Here is a 14173-nt window from a genome sequence, read left to right on the forward strand (position 1 = left end):
AAAATATAATCTTCTATTAAAGATCATCCCAAGGAAAAAGTTCTACAATTTTTTTAGATTGCTTTAATGGAAACTTAAATTGATAAAAGACTAAGGACCTGATATATCTTGTCATTATCTTAAAGGCATTATCCATGAAAAAGTAAATTACATTTCCATTTTCCAGAAACATTCTAGAACCTTTGCTTATTATGTCATTCAAAAGAATTCTTTTGTATTTCCCCCTCACTGAAAAGCTTTGTTTAGCCAAAAGAAAAAAAAATGCTTAAGGATTCTATTTTGCAAGTTAAAGAACAGAAAAAACAAATACAAATCACAGATGATGAAAGACTGGGCCAGGAGCAAAGCTAGGTACAATCCTTGCCCACCATGTCAGACTGGACTCAGAAACAGCTGGGAATGCCCCATCTCTAGAAAAAACACAGGTATAATCTAGAGATTAACCATCTGAAAGAGCTAAATGATCCAACACCAGAAATCATAATAATGATTTCATGGTATTTGGTTCATAAGCTTGGGGGTGATGTGATGCTAGTTGCTTTTAGGTTAGAAGAAAACTGCTTTGTGTTTACCTCATTTCCACAGCAGAATCATAGTTGTCTGTTAGAGAACTTTAAAGGAGTCAAAATTAGAACTCTGCTAATTCTCTGTGGACTACTTTGTTCTGTTTCTTAATTATTTTTTCACTATAATTCTCTTTCATCAATGTCTTAAGTGTAGAGTGTTCATTTTTAAAGAAGATATTCAGCAGACAGCAGAAAAGAACTGAGTGGAAGTCATATATAAATATAAAATAAATGCAATATTTATACCCGTAACAAAATCTTAGGTCTGAAAAATGCTATACTATTTTTAATGCACTGATAAAATAAAGAACAATGAAGCAAAAGATATTACTCTCAAATTCACGTTATCTTTCTTACCAATGAAATTAAATGCTCCATTGTTTTCCTGTTGTTTCTGTGATGTACAGAAAGTTCTGTTACACAATCATCATCAAGGTGAATAAACTACAAAAAAAAGTATAAACCTTATTAACCAAAAATTACAAATACCTAATTGCCTTGAAATTTTAAAATCAGCATAACTACTTTATAAAATCAAACACCAATATGTAAAAACAACATGAATTTGTCAAACTCTTGGGTAAAAAATCAACATTCTTCATAATTTTTTAAGATGTAAGCATATGACAACAAGCATTTCGAGAAGATGAACTCTTTCCCAGCTCTTCATATCCCCATCACGATCTGACCAATTGTTAAAATTCTGTTATGCAGCCAAGGGACACTGTAAGACCCGCACTGGCATTTTCATTAAGAGCAGCCATCTAGGCATCTAAAATCAGTGGCTGTACCGTAGACTAGTAAAAGAGTGACTCAGACTTGTAGCATATTGAACCTCAGGTTATGTTTTAGGCTCAGCAAAATCCAAGGAGCCCTTACGATGGTGTCATAGATGCTGCACGATCATTATTATGCTGAAGGGATCAGCACAAAGCATGATTTTAAAAAAAGAATAAGTGAGAGCCTCTACACAAACTTTGTTTTTCTAACGGATAGAAATTATCGAAGTATTCTGATCCTACATGATGGCACCTCACCAAAGTTAGGTCCAAAAATGGGTTCTCAGACCCGAATAGGGATCACCAAGACCAAAAAGATGAGAATGGCCTGGCCCGGACCTGGAAAAGAACTTAAAAGGTCACATGGGAAGAGAATCATAAGGAATATAATTTTAAAGTTCATCTTTCCAATGTAAGAATTCTCTTCACAACAGCCCCAATAAGTGATGTTTTACTTTCTGCTTAAAGTCCTCCTCTCCAGGGGACTCAGAACAGTTGGGATGGTTAGCTTCTCCCTCCTGCTGTCTGAGGTCTGTCTCCCCGTGATCTCTATCCACTGCGAGCCAGTACAACCTTACAGCTAAAAGGCTTTGGAATTAGACAAACTTTGGTTTTAATTTCAACATCACTTAATAACCCTGTGACCTTGAGCATGTTACTGCACCTCTCCAAGTTTCAATTTCATCATCTGTAAAAGATGATGGTACTTGCCTTGCAATATATGTAACATATGGGGAGTGCTTAGTACAACATGTAAACAGAGTATGCCCTCAAAAAATGGTTAACTATTTTCACTAACAGTCCTAATTCTATTTCCTAGAATTATGAATATAAGAATTATATTGCCTAGAATTATAGAATATAAGAGCCTTTCAGAAATGTGAAAATTCCTATTATAGGCAAAGTCTTCTCTTTTCCAGTTCCTTCAAACCAGTTTTAATGATTAATTCCCCTTACCATTCAGGCCCTTTCTTTAGATAACACACTCCTGGTTGTCCCCTCAAGGTCAGGTATTCAGAACCAAACACTATAAAAGAGGTTTGCCCACCACAAGGCAGAGCAATATCATAACCTTCCCTTGTTCTGAACATCATGCTTGTAACAGTGGGCTCAAGAGAGAGTCATGCTGCCATCATGAAAAGAAATAGTAAAGACAATTTTGTCCCCTCAAAATCCATATGTTGAAACTTAATCACCATTAGGAAGTGATCAGATCGTGAATGGGTTCTGCCCTCATGAATGGAATTGTGCCCTAATAAAAGAGGCCCCAGAGACCTGCCTTTCCCCTTCCACCATGTGACGACACAGCAAGAAGGAGCCATTCTATGAACCAGGAAGTTGACCCTCACCAGACAATGACGCTGTTGGCTTCTTGATCTTGGACTTCCCAGCCTCCAGAACTGTGAGAAATAAATTTCTGTTCTTTACAAGCCACCCAGTTTATTGTATTTTGTTATAGCAGCTTGAACAGACTTAGACAGCCTTGCATTACTAGCTGGTACAAGCACAACCTTCTGGATTACAGAGAAAATGGAGACCACAAAGGTTAATACTAGTACTGCTGTGAAGGTCCAAAGTGCTAAGAATAAATTTTCACTGTGTTGCTTTGAGCTTTGCAGCTCCTAGAACTATGGATTCCCCCTTCAGAATGGTCTCAAACTCAGAAGCCCAGACACTTTAACACCAAGTTAGGTATCTTCTTATTGACATCATCATTGCTCAAGCAAGAAGGGAAAGATTTTGGGGGTTCCCTCCGTGATCGTAAGTTACTCCCCTAAAGAAACCCTCTCTTCTATGGCCTCCTGCTCTGTACCTTTACCGTAAGATATTAATAAGTATGGGAAAGAGAGGAAAGGTAGGAAGAAGGTACTAGCATCTCTGCTGGGTTCCTGAACTGGAGAGAATGAAATGTCTAAGAAACATGGTTAATCTCAAGCTTGGTTTTCCAAAGAGGTCAATACTTTAAATGCTCTGAATTCTCAGCCACACATACTCAAGTTAAATGAAATATAAAAATGCATAACAAAATCTAGCCAATTATTTTTGATTATCCGTGTCTACGACATTTCCTGTTCACTAGGGCAGAAAATAGAACTGAATATAACTTCTATTGGATACAATACTTGGGTTCTAGAGCTATGTGTGAAAATGGTAGGAGGAGATCATGCATAGAGTTATAGAACAGCATCTATACTTTAAATATTAAAGTAAATCTGAATTATTTTTTATAGTTCACTCTTGATGAAACCTAATACTGACGAAGAAAAGCAAATACTTCAAAAAGCAACAATAATCCCTTATACCTCTTCTGTATATAACTCATTTGATCCTATAACAGCTCTGTAAGGCAGGCAAACAGATGTAAAGGTACTCTAAAAATGGCAAAACATGACCCAAACATGCATAAGAGATTGGCATTAGAATACCCATATTAGAAGTGATAAAATGAAGACTCAGAAAAGTTACTGTGATCTGTCCAAGACTGGCATTTTCCATTCCTAGCCCAGGGTTTTTCTACCACAACACAATGCCACCTCTCCATAACTCCACTCCAGTAGCTATTTCAACAGAGACCAGATAAGCAATGCTTTGCATAAAGGCTACAGATGTGCAAGATACAGGCCCTAAGCTTGAACCAACTGACCTATCAGATCCATTCCATTCCAGAACCCTTCTGTCTGGGTTCAAATCCTGGTTCTACACTTTCTAGTTGTTTGAACTTGGGCAAGTTACTTAATGATTCTGTGTCTCAGTTGCTTCACCCGCAAAATGGGGGCAGTAACAGTAGCTACTACGGAGGATTAGTGTGAAGATTAAATGGGTTAAAGGAGTTAACAAAACATAAAGCCCATAGAATAGTGTCTGACCCTTAAAGGTACTATCCTAAGAGCTTTACTTATATTATACCATAGTATAATATACAGAGAGCACCTACTATAATGGTATACTATTCTTGTCTAAGTACTCAATAAATATTAGCAATTATTTATATTAAGATGTAAGGAAAACTGGCTGGGCATGGTGGCTCGCACCTGTAATCATAGCACTCTGGGAGGCCAAGGCAGGAGGATGGCTTGAGGTAAGAAGTTCGAGACCAGCCTGAGCAGGAGTGAGACCCCATTTCTACTAAAAAAAATAGAAAAATTAGCCGAGTGTCATGGCATGTGCCTGTAGTCCCAGCTACTGTGGAGGCTGAGGCAGGATGGCTTGAGCCCAGAAGGCTGAGGTTGCAGTGAGCTATAATGACTCCACTGTACTCTAGCCTGGGCAACAGAAAAAAAACAAAAAGGATATAAGGAAAACTGCATATTCTTTTGGAACGCTCAAAAGTTTATATATTTTTTCTTTATACTGTGGCCCAAACAAATCAGAGACTTCTTCATTTTGGCATCTGTTATGTTGCAAATGGTAGTGTATCCTATTCTATTAGGATCATGGCTGAGAGGAAATGCAAAGCTCTCCACACACGGAGAAATGATGACCCCCAATGGCTGAACACAGGCATTTGCACCACCCACTCTCTCCACCTCACAATGGGCACACCACATCTTCCCTGGCCCTGCTATTGCACTGCTCAGACTTTGCACACTCTGCTCCTCTCAGCCTCTCAGTGTTGTTAAGTTGTTACAATTACACTGCATTTGCTCAGTAGATATTAAAGATGACCTAGAGGGACGGGGAGAATATGGATAAGAGAAATTTTAGGAGTTGACAGTGACAGGAAAATCAGGAGAGATTTCAGCTCAGGTTGCATGGCCATAATAGTGGGCAGAATAGTGAGAAGGGGCTTGAAGCAAGTATAGTCTACTTTTCCAAGACCAGCTGGCCATTGGGAAGAGTATTTACATTTATTGGTGTGATTATTCCAGGAAGCAAAGACCCCACAGCTGTCCAAGTCCACACTGTAGCATATCTGAAATCCACTTCCAAGCTGTTCTGTTGGTCCATACACATGTCCCACTCCACTGCAGAAGTTTTGGTGGAATATCAGAGAACAGCCCAAATTATCTGGAATGGCTATTCAAATACTTCTCCCTTTTCTAATTATACATCCATGTAAGGCTGCATTTTGTTCATATGCTTCAATAAAAACAACATATAAAATAGGCTGAATGCAGAAGCAGATATGTATCTAAGTGTCTTCTATTAAGCCAGACTTTAAAGAAATTTGCAAAGATGTAAAACAATGCCACTATTTTTCCTAAATTTATTTTTTAAATGGTTATTCTTCATAAAAATATTTGGAATAATATGTAATAGGTTTATTACTGCTACTTTAAAATGACTTAATAAATAAATATTAAGAATGTAAACGGGTCCCCCACAGACTAAAAAGTTTGAAAACCACTGTAACCTCATAACTACTCTGGGAAGTAGAACTGGTTTAACATACTTCTTACAGATGAATAAATAGATTTTGCAAAGGTAAGTAACTTGTCTGAGATTCCCAGAGCGCTGTGACTAACTATACACGAGAAACCCCAGGGAGCTTTTAAAAATACTCATTAGGTGTTCCGGGATGGGGAGCAGACATTTCTTTTTAAGGTCCCAGGAGATTCTCATGTGCAGATCAGGTTAAGAAACCACTGTACATTAAGTTGTAAGTCTCTAAAACACCAATCTGATGAGTAAGTCTATAAAATATATTTTGTTTTATATTCAGACCATACCATTGTAGCTTACGAATTCACACAAAGATCACACAAAGTTAAAAAAAAAAAAATTCTACTGTATTTCATTTTACTTACAGGATTCTTGCTTTGCCACTCAACAGGACAGTTGTAATCCTGCATGATCCAGGGATGGTTCAACAGATTTTTCACAGAAATCCGTTTCTTTGGGTCCACCTAGTGGCCATTAAGAAGTAGTTAGAGATTAACATTTCAAATACAGACCACAGAACACTTTTCCTCCTAGGAACTCAAAATGCATCAGAACAGATGTAAACCTTATCATCACAAAAATGTTGTCAAAGACCTTAAAATGGCCTTGGAATAAATTCTTTAAAAAAGGCAATGGAGGCAAGAAAACTACAGCAACCACCATAGCCTTAGAAGACAAATATTTAACAAACATGAACTTCATTGGTATGGACATTATTCATGAAGTTCAGTCAATCTATTGTATGATGTAATAGTCTTTTGCTGGAAAACCTATTCACAGGAAATATTCACCAATTTAATATTCAAGCAGCCGCAATGCAGGGCATTCATACTGAATATGCAATCTCTACCTCCAATGAGCTTACAATCACATAGAACAAGTTGAAAAGCACAACTTTCCTTTCCATTTGTAATTTTCAAATGTGGAGAGAAAAATTAATCAACAAAGATTAAATTTTTTGGAGTCTAGAAGAAAGAGTGAGGCATTTTCAATCTCATTATGGAGATTTGGTAGCCTGGCCCTACTTAATCAAGGTGGGTGAGCCTGAGGTAAATTTTGAATAATAGGTGGAGATGACTTAATAGATGGAAAAACCAGAAGATATTCTGAATACATAATGAAAAAAATATTACACTAATAAGGTACTCATATTTTCAAAGTGTTTCCTATCAATCTCATTTTATCCTTCTAACACTATGTAGCAGTGAGGCTCCCATTTTATAGATGAGAACCAGTTTAGGTGATATGTCTATTGATAGGTAGGGTGGATACCTAGACTTCAGCACTCCTATTTTTCACCCTCAGAGGCTCATTCCACTAAATCAGTGATTCTCAAAGTGTGGTCCCAAGACTAGCAGCATCAGCATCATCTGGGAACTTGCCAGAAATGCAAATTTTTAGTCCTACCTCAGATCTATTGAATCAGATACCCTGAGGATGGGGCTCAGTAATCTGTGTTTTAACAAGCCCATCTGGTAATTGTGATACCTGTTAGAGATTAAGAACCACTGCACTAGATCATAGAGCCCACTCAATTGTACATCAACTCATTCAAGCATTTACTCGGTATCTGCTACATACCTAATGTGCAAGAGTGGGAACAAGAAAATAAAAGAGTGGAGTAAGAGCTGTTAGAGAAAACAGACAGTGCTCAAGAAAAAGAAAAACCACCCGAGCAAAGACATATGGCAGATGACTAAAAAAAAAAAATGGGAATACAACATAATTAAGGATCTAGTAGAGGATATGTGCAAGGTAGATACGATGAATGGAATTTTTCAGAGCTAATAGATCATGCTAAATGTAGTAGCAAGACAGATATCTTAAAAGCTGGATCAAACAATTGCAATAGACTTTTATTATTTTAAAAAAAATAACAAAGTTTACCTGTAACATTTGTTGAAGGAGCAGAATGCTACTGGGAGAAAGCCATTTAGGAACATCATATTTTCCTCTCTACAAAAAACAAAACATTTAAGAGATTTAAGTTCAATTAGCCTTTACACAAATTTCTAAGGTTTACCTCCAATCTTAAAGACTTCACCCAACTATAAGACTTGGAAAACATTACTAATAAAAAGAAATCCACTTCTTGCCTTAAAGAACAATATCCAGTAAATTAAATACTATTGTCACCTCTAAATTATCCACATATCAGAGAGGGGCTACTGCACAGAGAATGTAACAGTGGAAAACATTTATGTATACTACAGCTTTGGAATCTATAGTATGACTTAATGAACAACAAGTATACATTGTAGTCAATTTTTGTATTGCTGAAGCAAATTTTAGTTTATAATCTCAGAGTAATTATCAACTGACAAAATGAAGCCGCAGAAAAGCATACTTGGTGGCAGGGCACAGGCTGTGGTTAAAAACAGGTCACATCTACATGGCAGAATTAACAATCACTGAGGGAAACAATGAAAGCCACTTTCTAAGTCAAGTATCTTTGGGGAATGGAAGAGACTCAGGAGACAAATGTTTACAACCTCATATACTCAGAAATTATGATCACTAAGTCATCAACCAAAGATAAGACCAAGGACTTGCTAAACACTAATTAATATGTGATGGAATACCTCTTTACACAATGTGCCACACCCCCCCCCTTTTTTCAATTCAGAGGAAATGATACAGTAATTTCTCACAGCACGATCACATTGTTTAAAGATGCTCAGATATCAGGTTGATTAGATGAGAAAAATTGATTGAACTATAATTCGAAGTATATACACCGAAGTTAATTCCACCCAGATTAAATGCAAATACAAAACCACAAGAGTACTTAAAGAAAACATGGGTGATTATTTTTAGAACCTCTCTAGATATGATGGCAAAGCCAAAAACTATAAAGACTAATAAACACATGACAAAATAAAAATTTGACATTTCTGTACAACAAAATACCACTAACAAAGTTAACAAACAACAAATTGGGGAAAAAACTTTTCCACCTAAATGACAAAAGATTAATATACTTAATCACAAATAAATCTTTTATAAATCATGAAGATGTCACTACCACCACCACCAAACCTGTTCTTCCCACATTTCTCCCCATCGCAGTACATGGTAACTGCACTCTAGCAGTTCCTCAAGCCAAAAACCTTGAAGTCATCTTGAACTCCTCTTTCTCTCATACCCCACCCATATCCAATTCATCAACATCTTTTGGCTCCATGTTCGAAATATATCTAGAGTCATTTGTCACTACCTCCACCACCACAACTTCATCCAAGCCACTAGCGTCTCTCATCTGGCATATTGCAATAGGCTCCTACTAACTGTTTTTCCAGATTCTACCACTGTCCCCCAAAGTCTAGTCTCTACTCACCACTATCAATGTTCTTTTAAAACAGAGTCAAGTCATGTCCCTTTACTCAAAATTTTCCAATGGCTTGCTTCCATCTTGCTCCAGATGAAATCCAAATTCCTCACCCTGGCTCCAAGGCTCTGCATGGTCTGCATCCCCACCGCATTCCTTGTTGCCTCTTCACACTCACCTCCTAACTCTCCCCCTTACTGGCCAAACTACAGTCCCTTGTGAAACACAGTCTTGCCTTAGGGCCTTTGCACTCATTGTCCCTCTGCCTATAGTGCTTTTCCCAGGTATCAACAGAGCTTATGCTTTATCTTCTGCAGGTCTCCACTTAAAACACCTATGATATCAGTGAGGCCTCCCCTGACCACCTTTATAACATAGCACCTCCACGATCATTCTCTGCCTCCTTCCCACACCTAGCTGTCTTTACTGTCCTTATCACCACTTTTCATATTATATTTTATTTCTTTACTTTCTATCTCACTTCATTGAAATATAAGCTTAATCACAGCTTTGGATTAAGCTTTCCTTAATCACACGGATTTTTGCCTATTTTGTTCACCTTGAACAGTGTCTGGCCCTAGTATATAAAAGATATTCAATTAATATTTGTTGAATAAATGAAGCAATAGGATAAAAAGCACACATTCCAAAACAAAATGGACAAGGGATATTCACAATTCCCAAAAAAGAACTTTTAAATGGCCAGTAAACATGAAAATATGTTCAACTAATCTAGCAATAAAAATTAAAAATATGATACCACCCATTGTCTATCAAACTGACAAACTTAAAAAAAAAAATCATCTGACATTAGTAAGAGTTCAGGGACAAGGCTGCTTATATATATGTATACAACTAGAGAATATAAACTTTTCTGAAAAGTAATTTGGAAATATGTATAAAAAGCATTCAAAATTTCCTATCTTTGATTCAGCAACTTCACTTCTAGCAATTTATCCTAAGCAAACAATTTGGCATACAAAAATTTATGAATGATAACATTCATTACAGAATTGTTTATGATACAATTGGAAACTAAGGAACTAGTATATGGCAAACTCCAGAGGGGGTTCAAAACTAATCAAAGAAGACAAAAAACACTGAATAAAGATTCTGGGTGAAAAATCTAAGTCCAGGGGAGACAAGGACAAGTACAAAAAAAAAAAAAAAACCCAGCCAACTGTAATTGAATGAGGCTAGAAGGGTGGAGGCTGTAGACAGAGAAGCCATCAACTAGCACCAGCACTGGGGTTCCCTGTTCTTATGAACTGTCTAGGATATAATTCTTAGAGAAATCAGTCCAGCTTAAAGGTGAGGGGAGAAACGGAATGGTATGGGTTACTCAGAGTCCTAAGATGATCCAGCAGGCTAAATTTTGATTATGTTAAATAAGTCTTCAAAGTCCCAAAGCAGCATTGTCAACCAATGAACTTAAAAAGGTACTGATGTCAAAACTCAACCTCTCTGATGAGAGTAGACAGACTGACCTACAAATGTTTCCTAGGAAGGACAAAAGCTTTCATTTTATAAATGACATTTACTATTATTAAATTTTTTATTCCCTTTATCTAAAGCACTCAATATTACCCGGAGAGTCCAATCTTATTTACACCTTGCCAGGAGACCTTAATACTTGTCAGAGTCAGAAATTGACGAAGTTTGTTTCTGAATCATAGTGATGAAGCCTCTAATTCATTTCTCCCTACTGTTCCTCATCTACAGCTAACTGAACCCCAACGTGAAGGCTTGATACTGCTTGGGCTCCATGCCTGTCCCTGGGAAGGAAGGATTTTTAGGTGCTTTGGCCAGCTCTCTGGGACTCAGCAGTAAGTCACAGTTGCTACATGACTGGCCCTGACCTAGTTGGCCCCACTCCCTTATCTGACCTTTTTTTTTTATAGCCGAGACCAAGGCTTCTCATGATTCCAACTTGTAACTTGACTTCTTCTTCTTGGCAAAGTGCCCAGTTTCCTGGTCTCTCAAACACTTTAGCTTGTTCTTGCCAGGGTCCCATAGAGAAAGTAGAGACCAGCCTGGGACAAGGACCCTCCTCAGTCATAACCTGCCTGAATCTCTGCTCACAACCTGCTCCCAGAGTGTCCTCTGTCATGCTTCACTCACTGGTCAGGACCTTCATGTACTCTGGGTGGTCTTCCCTCATGCTGATTGTTTACAGGGCCGTTTGCTGCTTACTGTCTGGACATCATCTGTGCTGGGCTGAATAGTATTCCCCCAACTGTGCGAGAATAAGTTTCTGTTGTTTTAAGGGACCACTCTGTAGTACTTTGTTACAACAACCCTAGCAAACTCACACACCATCTATAAGGGCTTAGCTTCCCCACATTACCTCCCTCCAACCAGCCTCTGTCCGCCTCAAGGACAAGTCTGGTTCCAGGGTCCAGCCCTTTCTGCTCTGCTCCAACAGGCTCATAACCAGACCTATTATAATATAACAGATATTATGCCTTTGAATTCAGAAACTACCACCCAAAACAAAGTACTCTTAACAAAAAGTAAGAGTACTCCACAGAAACCAGATGTAAAAACAAATAATCAGACCAAAGTACTGAATAAAGAGAAATCCACAGGATTAATTCCAAGTTCTTCTTTGCCTCTTTTTATCACCCCTTTTTATCATCTCATTTTGAATTTGTGAAGTATCTTTTAATAGATCCCCTGTGCTTTGCTATAAGCTAGCACCGTGGAAGCAATCCTACCTAGAAAAAGGCAAACAAGTGAATGAGAAGTGTGGTGTTTGGCACATTGGAAACAGCAATGGATTGGAGTCATACATTGTCCGGAGCCATAAGGCCCGGCAGCTATTCATCTAAAAATGGCTGACCCTGTCCGGAGCCGTAAGGCCCGGCAGCTATTCATCTAAGATGGACGACTAAGCCTGCTAGCTTGTAAATTTCCATTTACCCATTATGACATAGCCCTTGAAAGCCACCCGAGGGTTTCCTTATATGGAAATCCCCTGGCTGGAAAGCCAGAGTCTCGGAAAGCACCGCCCCTTTACTGTTACCTCCTCTTTCTGCCTTACTTAAGCCTCTGCCCTACTGCCAATAAGTGAGACTTGATCAGACTCCTGTCTTGTCTCCATTTCTTGTGTCTCCTGCCCCTCCCAATTCCCACTCCTTCCTCCAGGGCTCGCGTTGATTCTCCCGCGGGATGGGACAATACATTATGTCTGAATCCCAGTTCCGCCTCTTACTGGCTCTGTGAACTTGTATAAGTTATTTAATCTCTCTGACTCTGTTTTCTAAGAGAGTAGGCTCTGAAAACAAATCACCCAGGTTCAAATCCAGGATCTACCACTTACTAGCTATGTGACTTTAGATGAGCTATTTAACCTTGCTGAGCCTTAGTTTCTTCATCTATAAAAAGAAGTATAATAATAGTACCTACTGTATGGAATTGTTGCTAGGATTCAATGATTTAATATACATAAACCATTTAGCACAGTGCCAGAGACACAGTAAGAATTGGACAAATGTTAGTTTCTTCTTCTTCTACTACTACTACTACTACTACTACTATTGGTACTATCTGTAAAACAATTAATGCCACTTATAGGATTGTAAAAGGAATAAAAGAGAATATATGTGAAAGCATTCAGCGCAATGCCTTGCACAAGAGACAATAAACGTTCATTGACTATGAAATAACTAGGAGAGGGAAGAAAAGTAGTGGACCAGAGATGGGCATGTTGGCCAAAAGCCATGTATTCCAAAGTGCTAAATACACAGTATAGTAAGAAAGGCTAAAGTCATTCTGAGGAATGTCACATACCTTCCCAATAGAGCTTTGCCCCACTACAGCAACCTCAGAATCTCTGAGGATTGTCTGGTAAAGAATATATCATCTAGTCAAGCCCTGTTCACATCACCTCCTGAAATGCACTCACCCATTTTGCCTGTTTGGACAGAACATCTCTGCAGAGTATCATCCACAGCAAGTCATAAAGCCTGTGATGCACTTCCATGTCCTGACATTCTCAGCTTCATTCTCTGCACTGAAATACCAGCAGAAATAGAGTCCAGCGCAGTTTGTTGCCAGGCCCAACCCAACCTCTTATTAGTACACAGTACTTTAAAATGCACAGAACACTTAAACATATATTTCACATAGGCAGGGATTATTAACCACATTACACAGATGAAGAAACCAAGTCTCAGCCAAGAAGATTAAGCACTTGTTTAATATCATAGGCATTGGTTCTCAGGTGGGGATGATTTGTCCTGCCGGGGACATCTGGCTGTGTCTGGAGACATTTTTGATTGTCACAACTTGGGGGCTACTACCAGCATCAGATGGGTAAAAACATGGATGCTGCTAAACATCCTACAATGCACAGGACAGCCCCCACAACAAGGAATTATCTGGTTCAAAACGTCAATAATGCTGATATTGAGAAACATTGTTATAGAGCAAAAAAAGGCTAGAGACAGGACCAGAGAGAGATACATTACTGTTTCTATTGTACTGTGCTAGAAGGCCCAAGGAAGCTTATAAGCATAGAGAAAAAGGCTACTTATTTAAATATTAAAATATCTATGCAAAGATAAAACAGAAAAGATCTTGAAAGGGACAATTCTGCTAGGGAAGACCACAAAAGGCTCTGTGCCAACCAGGGCTGAGCCACCTAAACCCTCGTCTCCACTCATTCTTTAAAGAATTCTTGTTTGTTTATTTAAGGGACAATTGCCTTGCAAATGAGAGCAAGAAAAGGCTAACAGTGGGAGAAATGCAAGGGAGGGGCAAGGGGAAGAAAATATCTGTGAGCTAAGAAAGATAATTCTGGGAATTCTAGTGGCTTGAAATTGTTCATTTTTAACATGGTTCTAAGAAAAGCAGGCGATCTCCACAACACATAATCATAGTACTTTAGTCAACTCTATAATTGCAAAAATATAATCTCATAAAGAGACAACTTGCTCATTTTCTTTAAAATTATAAATTGTTAGGAAGCAATTTTACTTTCAAGCTACTCAACTTTCATCTATTACATTATTTACATTTCCCTAATATTTGTAAACCAGAACTGGAGCACAGTCATGCTTGTCTTTGAATGAAGTGATGGCAAATGAATATAGGTGACATTAATAAGATTAATA

The 14173-nt window shown here is 38.1% G+C and overlaps 1 protein-coding gene across 1 annotated transcript in view; it reads right to left on the reverse strand.

The window, feature by feature from the left end:
- The window catches only part of MELK (maternal embryonic leucine zipper kinase), a 52321-nt gene that overhangs the window by 24561 nt on the left and 13587 nt on the right, over window positions 1–14173 (reverse strand). The window contains exons 2-4 of the mRNA XM_012656045.1: window positions 7616–7684; window positions 6094–6192; window positions 924–1010 (exon numbers count right to left, since the gene is read on the reverse strand). Coding sequence (XP_012511499.1) covers window positions 924–1010; window positions 6094–6192; window positions 7616–7684 — 255 coding nt within the window. The remainder of the gene's footprint in view (window positions 1–923; window positions 1011–6093; window positions 6193–7615; window positions 7685–14173) is intronic.

Source organism: Propithecus coquereli, unplaced genomic scaffold (genome assembly GCF_000956105.1).
Source record: "Propithecus coquereli isolate 6110/MARCELLA unplaced genomic scaffold, Pcoq_1.0 Scaffold114, whole genome shotgun sequence".
Classification (NCBI taxonomy): domain Eukaryota; kingdom Metazoa; phylum Chordata; class Mammalia; order Primates; family Indriidae; genus Propithecus; species Propithecus coquereli.